The following is a 25,400-nucleotide window of genomic DNA, read 5'->3' on the forward strand; positions in this document are numbered from 1 at the left end:
AGTGCTGTGCAGCACAGGTTTCCTGGCCAACTGATTGATTCATAGGCATTTCAAGAGAAGAGATAAAAACTGACTGGAAGTGAACTTTAATCACTTAAAAGTCAGGCAGCACAATTACATTCAGTCACTGGCAACATGCAAACACTGACTCCCCACCTTCCCAGCATTGATGTTACTTGCAGAGACCAGCTAAAACTGAACCAGAAAACTTTTCTAGATTTTTTCATAGAAATCAAAATACCCATTAAAGCCTTTTTGTTGTGCAAGATGACAGCAATAAGAGATTTGTAAATCCGAAAAAGAGCAAATGTTCTAAACTGGAGCTACTGGAACAAAGGTTATCTATTCCAGGGTATCTGAAGTCCCCCCTGACAAAATCAGATGAAACAAGGAGGTCCCAGAGGGCTCCACAGAGCCTCTGGCTCTCTTCTCTCCTCAGGGTGAAAACCATAGGCTGTAGGTTTGTTATTTTCTAGTTAAATGACAGACAGTTCCCAGAAAAGAAGCGCTGTGATTATTTATTTATTTATTTATTAAGATTTTTTTCTTTCCCCTGTACAAATGCATCCTGTCTTCCCTGACAGGATTCAGCATGACATCTGTCCCAGCACCGTGCACATCTATAATTTCCCCGAGCTTGCAGAGATCTGCAGTGTTAAGCAGAACACACAGCGCAGGATACAAGACTGAACAAAAACCATTCACGATTCGCCAAGCTTTGACAGACAAACAGCTCCACATTTTACAGAAAAAAAACAAAAATTCTCAGGGAGGTGTGCAGCCAGCCCAGGCAAACTCTCGAGATCAAGCACTGCACGGGAATTTCAGGACTCGACCCTGGTTGCTCTGAAGGATATTACTGGAGAAGGAAATGCCACTGCCAGAGGGTGACATCAAACCCTCTGTTTAACACAGGAGAAGAGCTGTGGACATTTTGCCCAGCTTTACCTCGTCCTTGTGTAAGGATAAGCATTCCAGGACTCCTCCTCGACGCGCAGAGCTGCCTTGGGCAGGATGGAGCGGAACCAGCTGGGGATGTGCATCCCGATGTGGTAAACCTTGTGAGTGTACTGCCCACTGCCCCCAGGGCCATCCACGTAGGGCCTGTTCTCCAGGATCTCCACTCCGCTGCCTTCCCCACATGTCTCCTCTCTGCTCTTTTTCTGCAAGGTGAAAGAGATCACAAACACATCACAAAAATGCTCATTTTTCAGGGCGTTGTACACAGACCGGGCTCTCAAAGCACCAGGACACTGGGGATGGTTTCCAGGACTCCTTTTGAGCACAGCAGAGCTGTAGCAGCACCCCAGCACTAAGGTTACCAAACCTAGAGATTATAAAGGCAAAACTGAGAGACTCATCTGGCCAACGCGGAGATTTGATTTATTTGGGACCCGGGAAATATTTCCATTTGGATGCTCAGTTTGAATGGAGATGTAATGACACCTCAATTCCTGTTCCTGGAACAGGTGACACATCACACCCCAACCCTTGGCTCCAGCTCTGAACCATCCAACAGCACAAAAACCTTTTGCATCGGCAGGTGACACAGCCAAGCAGAGTTTGTCCAGCCTGGCACATCCCCGTGGTGACGTGGCAGCGTGAAGAATCACACACGCTCCTGGTGCAGCAGCATCCCAGGCTGGACACCAGGAAGAATTTCTTCACTTGGAGAGTGGTCAGGCATTGGAGCCACCACCCCTGGAGGTGCTCAAGAAATGACTGCATGTGGCACTCAGTGCTCTGGTTGAGCTGACAAGCTGGGAATTGGTCACAGGTTGGACTTGATGATCCCAGAGGTCTTTTCCAACCTCAATGATTCCACGATCACAGTGATAAAGACTATTCTGTGACCTACACCCACAGGATTTGGGGGTTTGTGCATGTGATCTGGCCCAGCAGCAGCTCTCCAAGAACAGCTTGGAGACTTTGCTCTGCTAATTAAGATATTTAGAAGAAACATCCCAAGTTTGCCAGAACGATCACTGCACCCCCTGGCAGCCTCCGCATTTTGGCTTATTCATAGGACTGTCCTTCAATGAGAAACCTGGCAAAAATTCCCTCAATAAAAAAATACTAATTTCAGTGCTTCTGAGATCAGCTAGAGGCAAACCAAATATTTATTAATTTCTCACACATTTCAGCAGATTGGATGATGTATAACCATCATCATTTCCAAACAACAGATTCATTCTGTTAGCATTTTGAGATTATTGTTTGTATTTGAGAGCACAGTACTTTGGAAATTAAGGGGGGAAAAAAGGAATTTTATACCAAGAATCAACTGTGAAATATAACACAAAAACAACAACTCGTTTTTGGCATACAAACAATTCAAAGGATAACACGGTTTAACAGAAAATTATTAATAAGATGCAAGAGATCAACTTCTTATCTTTCGAGGACAGGATGTTAAGCCAAGAGAGCTGTTCAGCAGTAAATAGCCCTGTTTATAAAGAGCTCCCAAGTGATTTTAAATTTAAATAGCCATAACTGACAATCTAAATAATCACTTTTTCCTACCCCACAAACTGCAATAGAAAAAAAAAACCCCAGAAAAACAGAAAAGTACTTTTTCACAGTTTATTTCTAACACTCAGCTGGCAGCTCATTAAAGCACACATCCTCTCCTAACAAACTACTGTCTTTCAGTTCTTTTATAAGCACTGACCAAGTCCTGTACAAATATTTATGACAATAACATTAAATAATCTCGATGACCCCAAAATCTGGTTAATTCAAAGGTCTCAGAAAAGGCAGCAACCCAGCGAGCACAGTGAAAGTGTCAGACAGAATAACTGCACTGCATGTGCTCTGAAACAGTTGATACAAATTATAGACATGTAGAGTTTTATTATATGGCAGAAGCACATGGAAATCATGAGCAGAGGGAAGATAAGTTTTCTTCATGCCAAGTTATTCCAAACTTCTTTCTAGATTGCACAATTACAGCAGTTCCAGTCAGTTCTGCAAGTCCTCCTTTGGGACCAATATCCACTGAGGGGTTTTACTCACACTACCATTCCCCATTTCACTCCTCCCCGTTCAGTGGGTTTTAACAAAAACTTCTCCGCACGGAGATGAGCTGCCTGGTTCTCACCCCACAGCTGGAACCCGGGAGCACCCACAATACTGGTCAATTTTTGCTGTACGTGAATAGTTTCATCAGCAGCCTCTCCGCACAACCTGGAACCGGTGACGCTCCGATGGTGGGAGACTCGAGGGTGGCGCAGTGTCATCGTCCCAACTCAGTGGGAGAGAAGCAAGGAAGGAAAAAACCAAGTTCACTGAGACTCTCTGTGAAAGTCAGTTCACGTCCCACTTCTGAATTGTGGTTATTTTATTCACTTCTATGCAGCTGCAGCAGACTGCAAACCCTGTTCTGGGAGCAGGGTGTGCTTCCTCCTCCAGCCTTTCCAGATGACCAACTCCAGCCCACAGCCTTTGCCACCCAGTTACAAACCTTAAGCAAATTTTGGCCCTTCACATCCCTCCTACTTGTCTCTTATCTACATAAGATATGACAAGGGCAGCAAGAACATTTTCTCAGATGAATGTGAAAGAGGAGCTGTAGCTCTGCTGACAAAAAAAAAAAAAATTATATCCCAAACTATCTTTAGTGCCAGGACTTTTGAATCAGAGCAAATTTATACTCATAATACACCACGCTGCTGGGAAGGATAGTACGATCAAAGAGAAACTCCCCAGGATAAACCCACACAAAGCTGCTTCCCAGCCCTCCAGGCTCTCACACTTAGCAGCTGGCTTGTTGAGAAGACAAGGAGCTGCAGTGAAGTAAGGAAGGGCCAAGAGTCAGGAGAGATGGTGAGCAGTGCAATTACTGACCAGTCAGAAAGACAAAGAGAAAATATGTTTCTCATATAATAAAAATAAAGACTTCAGCCACATGCACTTGAGAGACCAGGATAGTACTCTGGGCGTAAGTGGTGCTGTGAAAGTGAAGCACTTGTGGGAGTGAAGAGCAATTTGCTCTGCAGCCATGCAGCCTCTTCATGCCTCCTGTGCCTGAGCTACAGCCTGGAGAGGCCTTGTTACAAGGAAGTGGTCTGTAAACAACAATTAAAAAATAACCCTCAGTTAGGAAAACATATGGCCCGAGAAGCGTGTGGCAGATCCTCTCCGAGGAATATCTGCTGGAGGTGCTGATGTGCAGGCACTGGAGGGTCAGTCTCGGAGGTTTCAGCCTCAGAGAGAAACAGAGACTTTATTTAGCAGAATACCTAGGTCATTGCTACTCACTACTGACACAGCAGCTTCCCTCTCTAGAAATACCTGAGGAATGGTCCCCAACAAAATCAAAGAGCAGCTACCAGCCTTTAGGTGCAGGTTACCTAAACCACAGTAACCCATCTTATATTGTATTACAAGAGGAAACCCAATCATCCCTTTCCAAGTCCCTCTCTCCTGCTGATGACACTCCATGTTCTGCACAGCCCCATCAATAGCTTTTCAGGACAGATGGTGACACAGATCCCTTCGAGCTAAAGTAATAGCATTAAATTACTCATAACAGGGAACCCAGAGAAGCAGATGCACCATGATTAGCAAGAATGCCAGTTACTTAAAGGCTTCTATTAAAATAAATCTCTTGGCACAGCAGCATAGCATGGGACACAGCACATGACCTCAGCACAACAATCACAGATGAATAATTCCCATGAATATCACTTAACCACTGGGCCAGCCTAACTCCATTTGTCATCTGCCCTTCTCAACAGCAGACAAACAGCTGTAAACAGAGCCTTCCACAGGCAGGTTCATCAGTTCTCAGATCTTCCATCTCCGTTCCCAGTTAGAAATGTGTCTCCCCACCAGAGCACACCTTGCAAAACCTTAGTCCAGCTAACAACCTGGCCCAGGTGAACAGAAGCAGGTGATTCACACAATTTGTTTGTTTTTCTAGTGGGACACGGCTCCATAAAGGAATGATGGTTGATGGCAACAGAAACCTCCACAGTCCAAGGAGCTTCAGCACAGCTGAAGGAGCAGCATTCCCGGAACAGGAATGCATAATGCTGGATGAAACAGTTCGGATGTGGCTTATTGGATCAGCTGGAGAAATACACAAGTCAGGCTGCGTAAATTGAGATTGCCTTGTAATGTTTTGCTTTTGGGAAATTAGAAGAGAAACAGCCCCATCAACCAAATCAGAATACCGAGAAGAATATTAATTTAAACCAGAGTCCTCCTTGTGTTCCTGCCCTGGAATCCAGCACAGGCTGCTCCCAGGCACAAGCAGAGAATCTCTGCAAAGCCAACAGCAGCACTGCAAACAGCTCAGCTGGCTTAGCTTCCCCTGAAGTTGTCTGGTTTTATTGCAACTACTTTGAGCAGCGCAATGGTCCTGCAGAGAACACTAAGGACGGGGTAGGCTGCCTGGTGACAATGGGTGATATGGGCATGTTCTAGCATGCAAAAATAGATTATAACTACACTCTCACCTTGTTTACCACTGATTATTGTTTACAGTACAACCTCTCAATCTAAATAAGTGAGGCAGTGATTACAAAAGGTTGGGATGCCTTAGCTTCCTGATGTTGTTCTTACTTCCCTTCAGCAGCGCAGTCACACAGTGCCACAGGACCCAAGAGGGTTCTGATTTGAGATTACTCCAATTATGAAGACTGACAGCACCACGCTTGACAGACCTATCATCCATGGGTAAGGAAGACACAAATCATCGTCTGGAAACAATAACCAGAAGATTTTTTTGGGGGGAGGGTGTTTTTTTTCCCTCCAGCTCCCATTTGGAAAGGGAGTATTTTGATAGTCTGGACAAAACTCTTCTGGGAGAATGCATGAAAATAACACTGAAGTCTGAGGATTTTTTTAGCCCACTTAGACACAGATAGGGATATGAGAAGTTTCCAGGCAGCTGATGGTTTCGGTTAACAAGGACAGCAAAGACATCTCTGTGACCACAGAACAAGAACATGACAGCAGATATTCCCCAGTGGACCCTGCTAACATACTTGCTCATATTGTTGTGGCAAGGGAGGCTGAGAAAACATTCTCTCTGACCAATTACTATTTTTTTTTGTTGTTGTTTTGGATGCTAAGGCTACCACAAACACCAATTAAGTTCCCAGAAACAGACCCTTCCTTTGGGAACCAGAGAAAGCATGAAGTGCCTCACACAATCCATCAGACCACAAAAATGCCTGAAGCTGCTCAGCGAGATGACTCCTGCCATCACTGGAGAGCTCTTAAGACCTGTTTTCACTAACCAGACCTGTTCTGTTCAGTTTTAGAAAGGAAGTGTAAAGCACCTAAGGTATAAACAAAATTTAGGCTGGGGGAGAGGAATAAACTCCTTGCTCTCAATCTCTTCCATACGCTAAGGGAAAAATATTCCCGACTATCTCCAGTCGAACATGATTTAGGCTGAGGGATATTTCACTCTTATAATTGATTTTCCAAAGTGGTGTCTTCTTCCCACCACCAAGAGCCTTCCTTGCTGTGCTCCAGCAGCCGCCCACCAGCCATCCTCAGTCCCACCTGCAGGCACCAGGCACCGAGGAGGTACCAGTGACACAGTGACTGGGGCCTTGCACGTGGCCAACTTTAACAGAAAAGCTGGGAAAGGTTATGAGAAAAGCAGCCTGTTCGTCTCAGCCATGTAATTTAGCTTATTGTGGCAATATCAGCAGTCGAACGCCACAAACAAACCAGCACAAAATACGACAGCACGTTCCAGCCATAGCTGCCAGAATTAAACAGCACCTAAACCCAGAAAGCCAATGATGGACACGCTGGGAAACACCGAAAGGTCCTGGAAGAAACGCTTGGTTTATTCTGCACGGATTTTCCCAGCACAGGATTGCTGCACATGGGTACCACGTCCAGGGAGGGTGTGCCTGCTCAGGGTGTATCCTCTGCCTCCAGCCGCCTGTGCTGCGGGATGACTCAGCTCTGGGTTCTGTTAACCACTCCTTCACGAGCATTTGAGCTGACATCTAATTCATTACCAGCAATCTGCTTTCACCACCAGCAACCTCCTGCCTGCTGATGCAGATATCTGATAGACCAGGCCCCATTCATGGTCACTGTTTACTGCAGGTAATCAAAACTTATGTCTCCGACTATGAAAACAAAATGCTGGGTTATCCTAAAAGTGCTGTAGTTTCATACCTTGCAACTTGTTCCTTTCTTTATGTGTGTGTCAAAGACCTGAAACACTCAATTAAAATCACGTCGCCACAACCACGGCAATACCTGAGCAAAAAGCTTTGTTCTGAGTGAAAGAAGGGAGCAGAGGAGATGGAATTATTCCGCTCCTGGAGAAGCCAAGATGCAGAACTTCTCGTCACATGAAAACCAACATAATTTCATCAGTGCACAATGTTCGAAAAGCAAGCAGGAAGTTACAGGAGCTAAATTAAAAATAAAACTCACCCTTACTTATGCAGGAGAGTGCTGAAGTACAACACAACTCCTGGCTGTTGAGGGCTTTTGTGCCCCAGTCAGAACAGCTGAGCCCCCTCACGTTAAAGACCATGGAATGAACAAAAGAGCACGATTTTGAGTAAGGAGAAAGTAACCTGAAGACACAGAGCTGCTGGCAGGGCTACATGCAGAACCCAGATCTTTGAATCCCCATTTCAGCACCCTAACCGTTATTGGACAGTGCTCTATACTGGGCTGGAGTAGGGACCTTTATCAAAATATAGCAAAACAGTTCTCCAACAGGAAAGCTTCTCTACTCCTGTTTTGCAGGAGCTGAGAACAATCTTAATGGTTATTTTAGAAAGACAATCTTAAAAGCACACAGGGGGTTAGCTTTAATAACGGGAACCTGGTTATCCCAGAGATGGTTTTAACAGAACAGGACTTTGGTAGGGTCCAATCAGAAACAATTACATCAAGTTGGACCGGCAGTCCCTCAACCACAAAACTGCTGGAGGACAGCAAAGGACTTGTGAGTTTTGCTCTTGTCCCTCAAAGCAAGGCTCACCGTGTCTCATCACGCACAGTGAAGTCGATGGGAAAACAAGTCCAACCACAACAGGATTCCCCACTCTCCCCATAACACCATTCCTGCCTTCCACAAGCTGTGGACACCACGGGAGCCTGCTTTTGTTTACACCACGAGCACCACCACGTTATGCACGCAGGCAACTTTAAACTGCATCCTGTGTTTCCATGGCAAAGGGAGGGGCGGCATCAGCAATCCCCGGGGTTTAGTTTGGGCCATCCTCACTCGGGCTTCAGCTGCACTGAATCCTTGCTGGGAACAGCAAACCAGTGATGTCACCAGTAACCATGGTGCCCACAGCTGAGCCTCCCCTGTGCCCTTTGTGCTCTAACATGCATCCTTCACGCGTGACAATTACTTTAATCCAATTAGTGCTGTTAAAAAAAAAAAAAACCCAACCCAAAAAAACCATGGAGGGCCATGTCAATACTTATTTCGGGAAGGAAGGTTAGTTTGAGTCAACAAGATAACGATCAGAACACGAGGCTCTACAACAGCACTTCGAGCCTCATTGCTCCCAACACACGGGGATGACCTGAAACCCTGGCGAGAGGGGAAAGAAATCTGCTCCTCATCAACGGCTTCATTAATAAAGGCAAAAGAGCAGCTGTTTTAAACGCCCCCTCTCGCAGGTTTGATCCATGGCTGGGCGATATGCAGTGCTTCATCCCAGCCAGGCACTACCCTGTCCCCAAACACTGATGCCTCACCAGCAGCACATAATTCTGACAGGAGTTATAAAGTAGTTACCCTCTGTTTTCCCAGTCCAGCACTGATCAGCTGCACCTCCCACAGGGGTTCCCTTTTGGGTCCTTCCCAGCTCTGCAGGGAGATGCTGCCTGGTCAGTCCAGCCTGTGGCAGGGAATTTATGGGAGGGAATCTTCCCTCAAGTTTACCAAGCAAGAATTTGGACTGCCAGACGGGCCTGTAACCACTGTCAATGCTGCTTTCGAGGGGATCGTCCAGCACACAAGGAGACGTCACCCGTGTTTGTGTCAGAGAGAGGCACGTGTAGAGCTGCACAGGCACAGCTGGGTGTGCAGGAGGCCCTGAGGGAGGCACCTCTCTCATCCAGGTATGTGCAAGTTACCTGCACTGCATCTGCAGCACCATCAGCACCAGCACTCCTGGCTGCTTTTCTTGTAATGGAACAGTTTTGTTGTTTTTTTTTTTTAAAAAAAAGGCCCTAAAAGCAGAAGGCAGGCTGGGCTGTCCGTGTCAGGCTCCAGCAAGGCAGAGCAGAGACACGCTCAGCATCATTTTGTACGAGCGTTGTAGGCACTGCATTATTTAGAATCAGGGCTTGATATTAATGAAGCTGCTTGTACAAAAACAGGATATTTTGGGGGCAATCAATTGTGCGGGGTCATAAAAAATTTACAGCATTAAGAGAACCTTTCTCATGGCCACTCATTAATCACTTTGCCTTACAAAGACGCCCAGTCATACTCCTTTAGAGCTGGGGCTGGATGTGCCAGAGGCACATGAATTAGGGATCACTTTGTTATGGAGATACCTCAAACCTGTTTACCCCACACGCCCCATCTTTCAAAACGTCTACTACACTTCCAGCTCAGTATTTCATCTACTCCAAGTATTTCCTTCCATGTCTTTAAACTGATTTTTCACTGCATTAACTATTCCACAGACACTGTGAGAATTACAGTCCCTGGTTTAAAGAGAGGCAAAGCAAGTTGCCCATTCCTATGTTGTAAGTCAGAGACAAAATTTTAACTCGGGGTGCTCTGGATCAAGTCTAATCCTCTGACTACATCCTTTATACTTTAGGAACCCAATGTAATTGTTCACTAACAATGGGCTGCGTGCTAAAATACCGCAGGACTGGCTTAAAGAAATCCCCATAGTCGTCCTAATACTTAATTCATTACTTGCCTTTAGGTATTTGAAAAAGGAAGAACCTAATCCCAGTCAAGATTTTTGTCCTTCTTTCATAAGAATAAGAGAATATAGAAGGAAAACAGGGTTTTGACAGCCAACAAGCTCAGTAGGATTGGCAGCACTGCGTCCTGTATTAAAATCAGTGCGAATCTGAAGTTTAAAAATGTTTGTGTTATAACATTATCTCATCTTCGTTCACCTTTGTCAAGGGAAAGAAAGCACATGAACTGTCAAGGCAACATCAAGTTCACTACCCTAAAATCAATCTTTTTTGGAATATGATATGGGATCCCAGACAATGTAAGAATTCAAGGATAATGACTACAAAACAAGAAAAAAGTAGCTGTAGAAAAGGTGTTTGCCCCTTCTGCATGTTTCCCCAAAATGATAACCTGTATGGGTGTCACCGTCACCTGTGCAAATGAGAGCCCAAGTCTGGTACCACCAAACCTAACTGTACCACCCTTGTCCTCAGAACTAAACATCTGCAAGTTCCTCACCCTTCTCCTCCATAAGGATGCAAATCCTCATGATCACAAAGAAAAGGTTATGAAAAGCAGAGGAAGAAGAGAGAATACAGAAGCCACAGGTTCTAACGCTGCAGCACAGAAATCAGAGGAAAAGCTTCAAACCAGGCTTTGCTTTTAGACTTGTGAGCCTTCCAGGGTCTCTGGAGCCGTTAGCGGTGTCACCTGCTTTAAAACTGAAGCATAAATGTCTGTCTGTGCAGATGGCCAAGGCATCTGCAGGCAGAACAAAAATAATCAGCCATCCAGTTCTTCAGTGTCCAGAGATGAAGGGTTAGTTTGCTTTCCCCCACTCAATCAATCCTCCACCATCTGCTGAGCCTGCTGGCAACTGCCAAGCAGAGCTGAGGGTTTAAGGGACACGACTTTTACACCTGGGCATCACGACAGGGCCTCAAGAATTACCACCAGCACCAAGCAGAGTTTTAAACCTGTTCTCAAAGGTGCTTCCTGAGAGCTACATGGAAATGAAAGGGAAAACAAAGATGATGGACAAACCACGATCCTCCAGAAAGGAGGAAAGTGACTCAGGATACTCCATCAGCAGTCAGGACAGGAGAGTACAGCACGCTGCAGATGCTTGCAACAGGCTTTGATTTTTCAGGGAGGGCAATAAATGTGAAGCCCTGGAGGACGGCAGAGGAGAGGCTCATGTTAAAACACGAGAGAAGCCCTCAGTTCCCAGGATCCTGCCTGAGTTCAGCAGGCAGTGTTGAGCAGATGGGTTATCTTCCATGCAGTGCCTCAAACAGGGCCAGAGGCCTTTCCCAGTCACGGACCCTCAAAGTGATGGATGACAAAGTATTAATGCTATTCATTCAAAAGGATGGTGCTGTATCCTAAAATAAGTCTCATCCTCAAAAGGTAATCACTAGGTCCAGCAGAAGAATATTTTTAAAGCACACTATCTTTGGAGGAAGGTCACAAATACCCAGAGAAACTTGTGTAGACAAAATGAGGGCCAGAGTTATTTACAACAGACAAGAAAGCTGCGCACACTGATATAAAAATAAGTTTTAATAACAAGAGGAATTCTCTTGTCTTATGAAAGGGTCAGAGGGGCAGCGGTCTCTCGGAATCTCATGGCATATGGAAGCACAGTAATGAATGTTATTAAGATGATAAAAGGACTGACCTTTGGCTAATAACATCCTGACAAATGCATTCAGGGCTCATATTCCAAGCTTTTATGAAACAGAGACTTTACGTTAACGCGCGCATTGTTTCTGGGGGGAGGAGGAGGAGGCGATCAGAAGGGAAGGTTCCCTGAACACACAGGGAAAGGACGCCAGGGTTCCAGGAAAGGATTGCTGCTGAGACAAAAATATGCGGGATTCAGGAGGGGAAGAATTAAGAGACCCTTTAATAAGATCTCTCTAAGGTGTAACACAGATCCCTTTGTGCCCAACAGGATTCACCTCGCAGAGACTGAAATAACACACACGCCTCAGATGTGATGTGCGGAGTCTGAGAAGACATCCAGGACAGAGTCCTTGGCTCAAAACTTCTGCAGGAAGAAACAAATCCCCACAGATGGTTACAGTTGTTCCCTCCAAAATTGGGTTGTGTTTCACGGAACTCATTCCAGTGCTCATCTCCAACTCCTCTCTGCTTAGTTTAGGACAGCAGCCTGCAGCTTCCCCAGATCAAACCACTCCCAGTCCCATGGACAACTCTCCTGGCTGGGTTCATTGAGAAACTCTCACCCTTGGAAGCAGGATTAGCTTTTAAATGTGCACACAGATTTCAGGGAAAAGTTACATTAACAGAGGTACAAAGAGTGATTTCACCGTTTTGAAACATTTTGCACCGTTTTATGCACCAGAATAAAACCAGGTCACAGCAGGAAGGAAGATTGCTGGTTCTTAGCTCAGATATAAAAATTAGTATGTTTTAATTTGGACCTCAAAAGAGACAAAACCTCAGCAATGATGCAAAAAGGCCTTGTGCCTTATGGAAAAGCTAAACCCAACTGCTCTGGAGCAAGGGCTCCCACCTTGGAGAGGCTGACAATGCTGCGTGAGAGGTTTCCCAAGGAAGGATATTGAAAGTCTGAAATTTAATAGAGAAAAACAATTCAGTTCAGATCTGCTAGGCTTCAAGCAAGTCGAGGGTACATTAAGTCCTTGCTGTAATGTAAAATTAACTTATTTAGGGAAGAATTTAAGTGCTACTTAAAGTACTGAAACCACTGACTGTAGATAATATTTCAGAAGCCAGCAGAAAGCAACTTAGGAGACTTTTTGCTCTCTTCACCTCAAAATTAAAAAAAAAAAAATTAAAAAGCAAAGCAGCAGGCCACTCATCTCAGTTTTCACAGCTTTATACATCAGCCTGGAGAACTTGTAGTCATAAGAGGAATTACAGAGCAACACGCAATGATTTATTGCATGTCTCGCCTGCCCAGTGGCGCAGAGAAGCAGGAGAGATGTGGATTATATACTGCACAATTTTAATTCTCCCATCCAGTAAACACAGCAAATATGAGTACAGCCTGTTCCCATTTAATGGAAGGATCCTTTGCTATTTGGGCATGATGCAGCTTACATCAAATCTGGTGGAAAGTTTTGTTGAGACTTGCAAAGATTAAGAAGGGATTGTTCTCTCATGAAAACAGATGATTGATCCTTCCACTGCAAGGCAAAAAATCTACATGAAAATGCCTTTGAGTCTGAACATCCCTGCCCACACCGGCTTTGAGGCACCACTTCCACCACAGGGCTCAGGGGAGAAGGGCCTTTTGGAAAACTTCCATTTGGACAATGCTGAAATCTAGGAAAATTTATACTGAGAGAAAAAAAAAAAAAGGAAAAAAGAAAAAAAGAAAAAAAGAAAAAAGAAAATAGAAAATGAAAAAAGAAAAAAGAAAAAAGAAAAAAGAAAAAAGAAAAAAGAAAAAAGAAAAAAGAAAAAAGAAAAAAGAAAAAAGAAAAAAGAAAAAAGAAAAAAGAAAAAAGAAAAAAGAAAAAAGAAAAAAAAAAAAAGGCAGCTTTGTACCAAGTGGAATGTAACGGGAATACAATGTTTGGAATTTAACAGGAATTGTCACTCATGAGCTTGAAGGTAAACGAGTGATCAACTTCAGGTATGTGCTTGAGGCCCCCTAAAACCCCTGAGGAGCAATCGTGACATCTTTCCACTGCTGGAGAAGTGTTTCTCACAGGACCAGGCTGCCTGGTGCCTCCAGCAATAACGCCGCTGTTCTGTACACGACAAATGTCTTAGAAATTAACCTTTTGCTTTTAAGAATCGTTCCTCTTCCCAGGAACTGCTTCAAAACATTCTGTTCTACATTTCGTCCACAGATTTCCCAGAAATGCCTCTTCACCGCTGCTTTGCACGGATATCTCGGCTTGCTCCCGTAAGGAGGCTCAACACACAGAGCTTACTCCTCCTGTGGCCTCTTCAGGTGTTTCAGAGGAAAAATCAAAGGACAGACGTGAAGCACTTTCTCATTCTATGAAAAGGACAAAGTCATGCTCCCCACTGCTCCTTCCCCAGTGCCTGTCTCAAAGACAAAACCTTCATTTTTTAAATCAAACTGGAGAAAACATTTGATATCCTGATCTAGGAAAAGCTCACATTGAGGCCAGCAGGAATCTTTCCACCAATTTCAGGAACATTTGAAGCAAATCGCTACCAAACTACGAACTCTACCCTAAATGCTCTTTGTTTTGTTATTGCCTTTTGTTTTTTCCAAACTTGAGCTGAAACTAGTATTCTCAAGGAAAAGAGGAATTTTCCTCTTGTGCTGCTTGTTTGTCCTGCGCTTTTTCAGCTCACCCCGACCTTGGGCTCCATGAACTGTTTCCAGCTTAGCCCCCTGCTCCAGCAGAGTGGAGGGAGACCAGAAACCTGACTTGACACCTGATCCAAGAGGAAACCTTACTCTGCTGCCTGTCAATGCAGTAGAAAATTAAAGCAGGGCTGGATGGCAATTTGGAGATGTACTTTCTCAAGCAGGTGAACTTCCCCTTGAATGAAACCCTTATGGCCACTTGTGTCCTTTTGAGGTTAAGATACGTCCAAAATACCTGTCTAGGGTTCTGCATTAAGGCAATTAAAATCAGCAATTTAACATCTGAGATCGAAAAGCAAATCCACCTCCCTGACCAAGTCCTCCAGAATTCCCAGGAGGCCCCACAGACACTCCCCAATTAAGGATTCATCCTCTGTTTAATCAGGTGGGCTCCTCCTTCCTAATCAGATCACTCTCCCCTACGCTCTGCTGCTCACTGAGTTCTGCACAGATAATACTCTGCTGCCATCCACCAGCTCTTCATGCAAAGCAACTGAGACAAATTAGGAAGACAGAGTTGTTAACAAAATAATTACACCAGTATTCAAAGCAGCTGCAGCATCAGGAAAAGGTGCAATAAAAATGAAGCCAGATAAAGAAAAATGTTTACCTGTTTATGCCAAGATTTAGGTTAAACACACAAAGATGACACATTTGTGTCAGAACATGGAATTTGACCGTTATTACTGCAGAATACACACCATGCATTCTTTTAACAGTCAAGCCCGAGTGCATGAATCCTTAAGAGACACAACTGGCTGGTCAGGAGAGAAATGGGGGACTTGTGCTTTTGCTTTGCTTTGGGGGGTTTGGTTTTCCCCCTTGTTTTAGGTTTTAAGCCAAAGCAGATTTTTCTAGCACCGCTTCGTCCCGCTTCAGAAAGCAGAGTTCTCCTGCAAACTCAGTATTAGATGTGTGCTCTGCTGGATGAGCGAAATTACATTTTATTTAAAGTGTGGGACAATGAAATAACACTTCAGATTCATTTCCTTTTATAACTGCTCCTGGTTGGATTTCAAACACTGGGAGAATATGGGCACAGAGGATTTCAGTTACAAAAACCCAACATTTTAATTAACTGCTTTACTGCAGACAGGGAATTCCACAAAAATTCCCATCAGTATTCAGAAGCCCATTAAAAATAATCTACATTTTATGCCTAAACCTGATTAGTATCCGTTTCACTGTGGTATATAAGCACAGATATATTACATTTAATTTTTTCCCTCCCTTAATCCCAAGTTACGCCTTTGGTTTACCCTCACAAATTTATATCAGATTGTTGCTTCCCACGAAAAGAACAGAATTTGGTTTGCAACTGGCACAAACTTGGTTTGGAATCAGCAGAACCAGTAATCAGCAGTGGCTGTTTATGCCCTACAGCTTGATCCCTTCCACACTTGGGCTGAGTGTTTCCACAGGAGCAGGCTGTTGGTTCCCCAGGTAGGTCAGACAAAAGTTCTCCAATTGAATGAGAAGAGGAAGCAAGTCAGAAATCAGAGTTTGTGTTGCCTTCCCCCACTACTCCTTCATAAGCAAACAGCAAAACCCCAAATTTAAAACTTCCAATGCTGCAGCAATTCTCCCCCAGCCCACAGAGAGCCCGCAGAGCCCTGCAGGGAGCAGGACGTTCCTGACCTGTATCATGTAGAGCTGGGCGATGCGATATTCCTCCACGCTCATCGGAAGGGGAATACGATATTCCTTTATGAGCATTTTGGACACAAAAATCTCTTGTCCGCTCAGAAACGCGATCCAAAAGCTTTTAGTAAAGGCTCCTTAAATAATGGCAAGGAAATGCATCGATGATCCCTGAAACAGACAGAAAGGAGGGGGGAGGAAAGAGAGAAGTGGTTATTTTCCATTCTTATGGCAGAACATCCTATTTAGGAAAAGAAAAAAAAAAAAGCAACAACAGGCAAACATTAATTTTTGTAATAGCTGTAAGCGTAAGAGCAGAGAGAAGAATCCCTGGAGTGCTACTAGACCTCTGATATCAAATTGAACAGAATCTTTCAGAAGAATTTTGATTTGCTTCAGGGGATACCATCAAAGCTATTACCCTCCTGACCTTTGCCATCGCATCAATCAGACTTTCATATGCAACAGCATCTCCACGGAAGAGATGTGACAAAAGCTCCAAATGAATAGGCAGATCTGCTGCTGCCCACAATCTCCAGTGTCAGCAACACACCAGAGATGCATCCTCTCAAGAGCATCAGGTTTTATCCTCTCAAATTCATTTAGCAGCAAGAAAAGGCAATAATTCAACCTCCTCAGTAACAACACGATGAAGAAAATCCTTTGGATTCTAAGAATAAAGACAGCTGAAATGTACGTTTCTTCCCTGTTTTGTTAGGAATTATAGTCTTGGTAGGACCCCTTCTTTTTGCACCTCTAAAACAGTCTGCTGGCAAGATCCTCCTGTCACTTCTGTCAAAGTCAGGCTCATTTTTACACTCCCACTGCATAAGAATATAGTCAAAGATCAAACTGCAACAGAGAAAAATCCCATTGTACCCCACCTCAAGGCACTGTAACAGAATTACTGGTTAAGAATTCAGGGAATACAGCATTTACTACACCACAGGTCAAAGCAGGAACTTTTCAAATAGCCCCTATGGACTGTGGACAACGACATTAACTTTATGTAAGGGAAGGGGAAATAAAAGGATGACTGGTAAAGAAAAGAGGACACAAGAAGCAAAGTCTGTTATCAGCCCAAGTCGGGCTTGGCAGGATCTGGTGATGGCTCTCACAGCACACAAACCATTCACCTGGTTCCTTCCCGGTCACCAAAATCCACCTTTCTGCTGTGCCTGTTTACTGAATGTCTTCAGAGAGAGCTGCTGGAGCCAAACCAGCTCCAAACCCTGTGACTGGTGAAAACAACCAACAGAATAAACCCAACCAATTAACCTTGTGGATTAAACCACGATGTGGGAACCAGGAAACCGCACCACTATCAACAGCCCTTAGTGCCAGTCGGTGTTTGCACAACACTTCACCAACCTTTTACGAGGTTTAGAGAGCTTCCAACACATGCCCATGGTCACAGAGCAACCAGGGACAACATCCAGTATTTATAACCCAGGTTTACTGCCATGTGTCTGCACGAGCTGCCCCAGTGCTGAGCACACACGGGGACACTGCCCAGGGGACACCCAGCCCCGTGCCACGGTGGCCCCAGCTCTTCTCCCTGTGACTGCCACACTTCTAATCTGGCACTAAAGCAAATCCATCCCCGACCGACTCTTCTGGAATAGTCATCTGTCTGGTGCTGCATCATCTAAACAATTTATTTCCAAATTCAATTCTCTGCGGCATTTTATTGCTGTCAGAGCAATCTGTGCGCGTGGAGGGGAGGATAAAAAAGTCTCTGCTATGGCAAAGCCTGTAGAGAATAATCCTGGGAAGACTCTGCTTCCCTGCACTGCCGAGCTCTGCACAGGAGTGTGTGCATCCACACGCACGTGCAGGATTTCCTCCATCAAACTAATCCTCCAGAACAGGTGGAGATAATCTCATTAAGTGGGTTTTAATTAGCGTCATGGCAAGGAACAACAGTTACCACCACAGGATGGATCTCAAGGATCAGATCTGGAATGGTGCAACTCCAGGATTCCAACTCTCGGAGCTAATGGCAACGGGAGACTCTGCTACACATCTTGAGCAGTTTGTTGTGCTTTAGAGATCTTTGAAAATTAGATTTTAAAGCTTCTCCCCTTGTTCCCCAAATGCTCTGAAAGTGATTCTGCTCCATTATAAGGACATCAGTCACGTCTGCCCTTGCTGCTTGCTAAAAACAGGATATTTCTATCGATTGGAAGAGATGAATAAAACAAAAAAATTGAACCTAAAAAGCAGTAAAATGGCAAGAAACCAGTACCAACACGGAAAAAAAAATGTGTTTATAATGAAGTGCCAGTCAGGTAATAATTCAGATGGCTGAGACACAAGGGGGTTTATTTTATTACAGACTAAAAATCCCAACATTTTGGCTCCAAGCAGGCACAGCAGCAGCCTTGGCATGCAGAGCCTGTCTGGTCACAGCACTGGCTCCTGCTCCTGCTCAGCTTTTACAGGAGCTGAGGGTTCGGTGCGAAGTTCCCTTCAGGCTGCTTCTTCCCTGTGGTCAATGATTAAAAAGCAGTGTTTGGGCTCAGCCCACAGGACTGCAGGCAGCAGCAGACCCTGAAGAAGGCACAAAGAGAACAAATCCAACTTGTTTGCCTGGTTTTTAGCCAAACCGGCAAAAAACAAGTAAATTATTGAGGTAAGTTTGCAGTTTGGGTTGTCTTTGAGCTAAAAATAACCTGTTTTTATCCATTCAAGATCAGTGGAGCCCAGGTACCAAACCATGAAATAAAAACATGGGATTTCACCGAATTCAGATCTGGGGAAACACCATTCCATGTGGAACAGAGGTGACAAAATGGCCCTTTCGGACAACTCACTGAGGACAGTGACTTCCTTCCAAAATCCTGGGATTTTATAGAGAATCAGAGACCACTCATCCTATTGTCCAAACAAAACACAGAAGTTTGTCTGCAGAAATGATGGGAGAGAGGAAAAAGTGCTTCTGGAAGCAGGGGAGCCATCACACAGCTCTGGAAAACAGGTGTCAAACCCCCAGCTGTGCCCATGGCTAGAAGCAGCCAGAGGCGTTTGAGATGCTCCACGTGCTGGGATTAGCAAACAGCCACGGTTTCCCCACTGGATTTTGGCTACACCAAGCTGGACTTTCCATGGATTTGCCAAACCCCTGTGGCTGCACAACTGGAAGATGCAGAGGCTGTTTGCAAACCTCAGCCTGCTTCCCAGCAAGAGGAAAACAGCGGTGACGCAGGACATTTCCAGACCGGCTGCTGTTGCTGCTATAGCCAAGTGGCACATTTGTACAGCCCGTTATTCAATTTATACCCAGAGCTGTAGTAACTGTGAGAGCCAGGCGCATAATTTTATACCTCAATTATTTTAAAATCAGGTTCTCAAAGCATCGTAATTATGCTGCAGAGTCAATATCCTGCTGCGATGAGTCAGGTCCACCTCTGAGCCATTGCTCCAGGCAGTGTCTGAAGGTTCGTGCACAGCCTGCTGCATTTACTTCCAATTTTAACAGTCTTCCTCACAACAACAAACTCCCTAAAAAAAAAAAAGCGCCCGTGCTTTAAAAATCACGGGAGGATTATCTGGGTCTGCGGGAGCTGAACAGACCAAGAGACGCAGCAGAATCTCTGCATTTAACCCATGAACTTGGCGCTCACTTCGCAGCCTCCCTGGTGCTAAGGCAGGTAGCAAAGGGCTGATAACAACTGACAGCTTGTAATTAAGGAGGGAGATTCAGTGTGTGAAGGGTGCTACTCAAGTGCTGGAGGCCAAATCCCAGCCAGGTTTCCCAGGCTGGCCCCGAGGGGATGGAAACTGAGGGTGACAGCAGAAATCCCAGCTCCCAGACAGGTTCAGGGTAGCAGAACCACTCACACCGTGGGTCCAGGCGACAAAAGGGCTGCTATGACTCTTCCCAGCTGTCACCTCAATGACTAATTTTTGACCAGCTCACGTTTTCCATGCTCGGGCTGCTGAGCAGAGGCTTTTCAGGGCTGCAGTGAGCAACGCCCCAGCAGCAGGAACCCACCTCGGGCCATGGCTGCTGCATCCCTTTTTCAACAGAGAAGAAAAGGCCCCAGACACAGAGAGCAACTATAATGAGCTTTTTCCAGCCTCACACAGGAGGTTCATTTTATGCCACTGTAAGGTTAAAAGGAAAACCCATCAGGGAGGGTCACACAGCAGCTGGTTGCAGAGGCAGCTCCCAGGTCTGAGGTTCTGATCACTCACTGCCCGACCAGGGCCGTGCTCTCTGTAGAAGCTGAGAAAAGTCTCCTCTACGAAAGAGCATGCTCGTGAGCTAAGGATTCACATCCTTGACTCAGCTATTGAACAATTTTCCTTGCAATGTTTTCACATCACCAAGAAATTCAAGATAATTAACAGAAACAGCTGTGAGAAAACCAAGTCAAACCTCGAACAGCAAAAGGATGAGACCTCACCTACCTCCCTAAAGACCTTCCTTGGGTTCTCTACATCACCTTTATCCCCCAAGAAGATGCTTCCTTGAAGAAAGGGATATCAAAGAGATGTCAGCACTGATGCCAAGTGGATCAAACACGTGGACTTTGGGAAGCAACACCAGGCTTAGCAGCCTGACCACCTTCCTCTCCTGCAGGGTTCCCTGCAGGAGGACACAGCGCTCTCCCGTGACTGGAAGCGCTGCATACTTACTGTGCTTGCATTTATTTATGCCTTCAGAAGCTGCAGCATAAATGGGAAATAGATTCCCAGGGCCCAAGTCAGCAGTTTTCAAAGGCAGCCTCGGTGCTCACACCTTGATTAATGCGGCAATTTCCCTCCTGGCCCAGAGCAGTCTTGCTCAGCTTGATCAGTCCGGAGTGGCACTGCTGCAAAGACCATCCCCTGTCACTCTGATCCTGCTTGTCCAGAGTTGTCCCTGCCTCTCAGAAACTTTCCACGAGTGTCTACAGAGCCTGGTTGTCAAAGTTTGCTCAGCCCTCACTCGCCAGCCTTGCCTGCCCAACCCTCTCCAGGAGCTGTGGCACACACAGCCCGAGATCCATCACAGGGACCAGCACAGCCTGGCAATTGTCCTGCCCACATCCCACTGCCAGCTCCATGGGAAGGACCACAGGGCAGAGAGGAACTTCTTGGGTTGTGAGTGCTCAGCACACTCTAGTCTGGAGCATAAATGTCACCATGAATCTCTCATGACTGACCAGTGCTCTGTAAAGGTCAGGGGGAAACACAATTAATGAGGCTTTTCCAAGGAGATGAATAATGAGTGCTCGTATTTTACCATTCCCTTCTCTCCCCTCCTTGCCCGAGCTCACCAAAGTGATCTCTCCAGTGGGACTGTTTCAAGCCATGTCTACACTGGAAGATTAAAAAGCCTCAACATTTCTGTTTAGCAGCTTTGTGGCCACAAAACAGTCATCACTACTCTCAAAACTGTCTCACATGCACGCACTAAACTGAAGAGATAGAACGAGCTTTTTAAAATCAGCAGTTTTCAGAGTGTGGGTTGTACCTGCTCACTGACAGCTAAGCAGATTTAAAAACTCATCAGGCCTCAGGAGAAAAAAAAAAAAATAGATCAAAAGTTAAAGCTCCTTAAAAGTGCACAGTTCACACGGCCTCGGCTCCACGGCCACTGTGTCAGTGCATGACTCTCGGCGGGGACGTTCATCTTAATCGCCCATCTCATCTGTCACATCTTCAGAGAGAAAGATTACCATGCAGATGTTTGCACATCTGAATTTCATGACCCGGCTCACATCCCATCTGACAGTGAATCAGCAGCTAACAACAAGTGCCCACATTGCAAAACTGCAGCAGTCCTTCCAGGGCCGCAGCAGCTGGAGCTCCCCGTGGGGCTGGCCGCTGTCTGCAACACAGCCAGGGGACAGGGGAGGAGGACAAGGAAAACACAAAAGCATTTGTGGAAATCAGCTTTTTCCAGGTGTAGGGCAAGCTCCAGAGCTGTCGAGGGCAGCAGCACAGCGAGGGGCCGAGGACAAACGCTGCTTGGTAAGGCAGGGCGAACGAGTCGCATTTACAGTACTTGATCTTTTTTCCGTTATTAGATACAATTTGACGTCACTTATAGAATTTAAGAGCTCATTGTAAAGCAGACGTTTATTACAACTGAAGGATGGAAGCAGTCCAAATGCAATATAGCGACACTGGAGCTATTAAATCTTGTTATAGTTCACTGGGCAGCCAAATACTGGCTCAAAGCAACGTGAGGAGAAGGGGAGGGGGGGGAAAAGTAACGCCACAGCAAAGTGTGCACAACACCCGCCACCTTCTCCGCTTAAATATTCTCGGATTTTGTGCTGGTTTTTTGTACTTTCCGTTCCTATTACTCCTTTAACACCTGGGAGAGGAAAAACGGACTCCCTCCCTTCTGCTTTGTAAGTGATGCTGCGGTGCAAAGCCAGCCAGCGCTCCCTGTGCACACACCGACTCCAGGGGGATCAGGTGAAGTCCATCAGCTGAACTTTGGCTGGAAAATTAACATTTCAAGTCCTGCCGTGCCTGGAGGTTATGCAATAACGAACTAATAAAGAAGCCATTAAAAGAACTAATAAGCACACTCGAGCCACAGATGAGTTCAGAGGGAAAGACAAACCAGCCTCTAATCCTTTTGCTGATACTGGGGATAAAGATGAATATTAAAAAGGACGCTGACATTAAAGTTTAAACATTTCCAAGTAGTCGGCATGAGGTGAGCAGCCACAAGCCCCATTGTTCTGTGGCCAGGTTGCAGGGCTGGTGAGCTAAAGGACCTGGGCAGAGCCTGCTTTTAACGGGGATGCTCTTAGTCCAGGACTCAGCATTATCCACTGAAAACAGGCCAACATTACACACACAAATACACAAATATAGATGCGTAATATATATTTTATATATAGACGCATATATATAGGCATACATATATATACACACACAGGGAAACAAAAATAAAAGCAGCACTGACAGTGTGGCAAGTACAGCGTGTTGGCTGAAAACAGACTGAAAATTGCTGGCAGCTCATTAAACTGCTGTAAAGGAAAATCTATGGAGTGCCACAGGCAAACAGCATGGACAGGATTTTTCTTTGGTTGGTGGCACATCCGTTAGTCTGAAGGGCCACTGGCATGCAGAAGCCTGCACACTGTGGGCAGCAGTGGCAGGGAGATGGGAGGCAGGCCAGGTTTAAAAAACAAAACAAACATATCTAATTTCCCAGGTAGCCGCCCTGGGAGGTTATTGCATTTCCACTTTACAGCTCCGGGTGCTACAATCCCTCTTCCTGACAGAACTCAGGAAAGGGAGCACAAGGGAGCTTGGTGCAGCTCCCACCAGCTGGTCAAGGCTTCACTTGTATTAAGTAGTAAAACCCCAACCACAAATCCATCCAGGCTCTTAATGTCCACGTCCACGCCATCCCTCCTCTCTTTCTCTCCATCAGTAACTGCACTGGAAATCACAGTTTCCTATTAAAACATCAAGAGCAGACGGTCATGCAAACTCCCACTCTTTCATCGTATCAGTCACTAAGCATGAAAGTAAGAAATTGAGAGCAGGGAGCCTGAAGTCCAAAGCTTCATGAATTTCCTGTGACTCTTGTTCCTACCCCTCTGCACGAGGCATTTGAAAGCCACTCAGTCCCAAATCCATTACAGCCATATCCCACCTCCCCTGGAATGGCAACCACAGCACTCATTCCCCATTTTATAGCTTATTCATCCGTCTTTATGCTCATCTTTTCCAACCCACAGCTCATTTCAGGCTATTTCTCAATGTTAATTTGAATTTTTATCTCCAAATACTTGCAGATCCACTAAACCTGCTTTTGAGACACAAAAAACGCAATTCTGGGATTCGAGTCACCATTGGACAGACCCTGGATTGCTTCCTCGGTAACTCCCTGTTCAAACTGAAAAGGGTCATCAACAGCTACTCCACTTTTTCAGTAGTTACAGTCCTGACGGAAATAACATTTTATTCCCTCGTTTATGCAAATATCATGTGGAACAGGAAAGGAGCATTCACAGCTGGTTTAAAAAGACCATTTCATGGAAGAAAACGCTGTACCATTGCAAAGGCAGTGTTGTTGGAGCACTGTAATACTTCACACTGGTTTCATTAGGCTGAGACTTGCCTTGCCTAAAGGCAAAATGGGGATAAAGAAAATAAGTCCCACTCCATCAGAAGAAACTTGTAATGACACCTAAAATTCTTACATGGGGGAGCAAGACAGACGCAGCAGCGAGGGCTGATGAATAATGGTGCAATTGAGGTGGAAAGTACAGGGCCATTTTGCACGAGAGCAGTAAACGTTTAATATCTCTGCTCCGTCTTTCATCCATAACACCAACAGATTAACAAGGTTTCTGTGGCTGGGTAATTTCTTTGGAGTTTTGGTCTTGAAAATAATTACACTAAATATTTCATAAGTGCCTTTGAAAGTTTTTTTTCTTCTTTTTTTTTTTTTAATAAAGAAAAAAGAATGGCTCGCTGCTGTTGGACCGCGGCAAGGTAATGAAAGTGCACAGCTAATCAATAAGCACTTTCAGTTCATTATTCAGCACATTTTGGGCTGGTGGTTTTTCTTCCCTTCTACCATTCCACATCCCACATACGGAGTGATGGTGCATTTTTAAACCATCACATCTTACTGCTTTTGCAAATCATCCTTAACCACAACATGGAACGCCCAGCCTCTAAATACCACCCGCACCATTTAGAGGGTTCCAGGGTGTTTCCAGCTGAGGCAGAGGAGGCCGAAGTGCCAGACCAGTTCTGTCTCTTCTTTAGTCTGGGTAACAATTGCAGGGTCATTTCTGTCCCTTATTCCACTTTGAGAAGTCACAAAGAAGGTCAAAGCTTTGCCAGTCACTCGGACAGTCCCAGCTCGAGGGCTCTGGCACAGGCAGCTCTGGGCTCCTCTCTGGGGAGCTGCTGATGGGACCAGAGCTTTGGCTTTGCCCCAGATCCAGCTGCTGCTCTGGGGCCACAGCTGCACCTCCACAACACCCAGGACCTCTGCACGTGCTGCCAAAGCAGGATGCACTGGCCAGTTCAGGCAAGGAGAGACCCCAGGGGTACTGCCAGGTGTTAACCACATCCCCAGTTCTCACCTTCTCCAGGAAAACCCAACATGCTCCTTCCCACTTTGCCCATTCCATAAAAAACACAACCCAAAGGATACACTCTGATCATTTAAAATAGAGCTGAAACTGGAAACTGAATCTAGGACTTAAAGAAATAGTAATAAATGATGAATCCACCCAAGGTAAGGATAGGAGTGGTACCTAAGGACACAAATGCAGGTACTGGCAGGAAAAGAGGAAACAACATTCTCTGAATCACCCACCCAGAGCAGAGCCACAGGAGCAGGAGTGCCTGGCTGGGGCCCAGCTGTGCTCCTTGCAGCAGCTCCCAGTGCTTGAGGGATGCATTAAAGCTCTGTCTAGGCCTCAGGGACAATCATCATTATCCCTCATTTGCAGGGAAATGGAGACATAAGGAGAAAAATTATCTGGTCCAATATCCAAGAGAGACTCAGTGACAGAGCAGATTCAAGATTGGATCCAACTTTTTCGACAAAATAAT

General features: G+C 45.4%; 1 protein-coding gene across 9 annotated transcripts in view; it reads right to left on the reverse strand.

The window, feature by feature from the left end:
* The window catches only part of PITPNM2 (phosphatidylinositol transfer protein membrane associated 2), a 121,091-nt gene that overhangs the window by 48,345 nt on the left and 47,346 nt on the right, over positions 1 to 25,400 (reverse strand). For all 9 annotated transcript variants that reach the window (XM_066199426.1, XM_066199424.1, XM_066199427.1 and 6 more), the window contains 2 exons: positions 15,861 to 16,034; positions 949 to 1,163 (listed from right to left, as the gene is read on the reverse strand). In XM_066199426.1, the coding sequence (XP_066055523.1) occupies positions 949 to 1,163; positions 15,861 to 15,938 (293 nt within the window). In that variant the 5' untranslated portion in view covers positions 15,939 to 16,034. The remainder of the gene's footprint in view (positions 1 to 948; positions 1,164 to 15,860; positions 16,035 to 25,400) is intronic.

Source organism: Chamaea fasciata, unplaced genomic scaffold (assembly GCF_029207755.1).
Source record: "Chamaea fasciata isolate MVZ Bird 193981 ecotype frontalis unplaced genomic scaffold, bChaFas1.0.hap1 SCAF_18, whole genome shotgun sequence".
Classification (NCBI taxonomy): domain Eukaryota; kingdom Metazoa; phylum Chordata; class Aves; order Passeriformes; family Sylviidae; genus Chamaea; species Chamaea fasciata.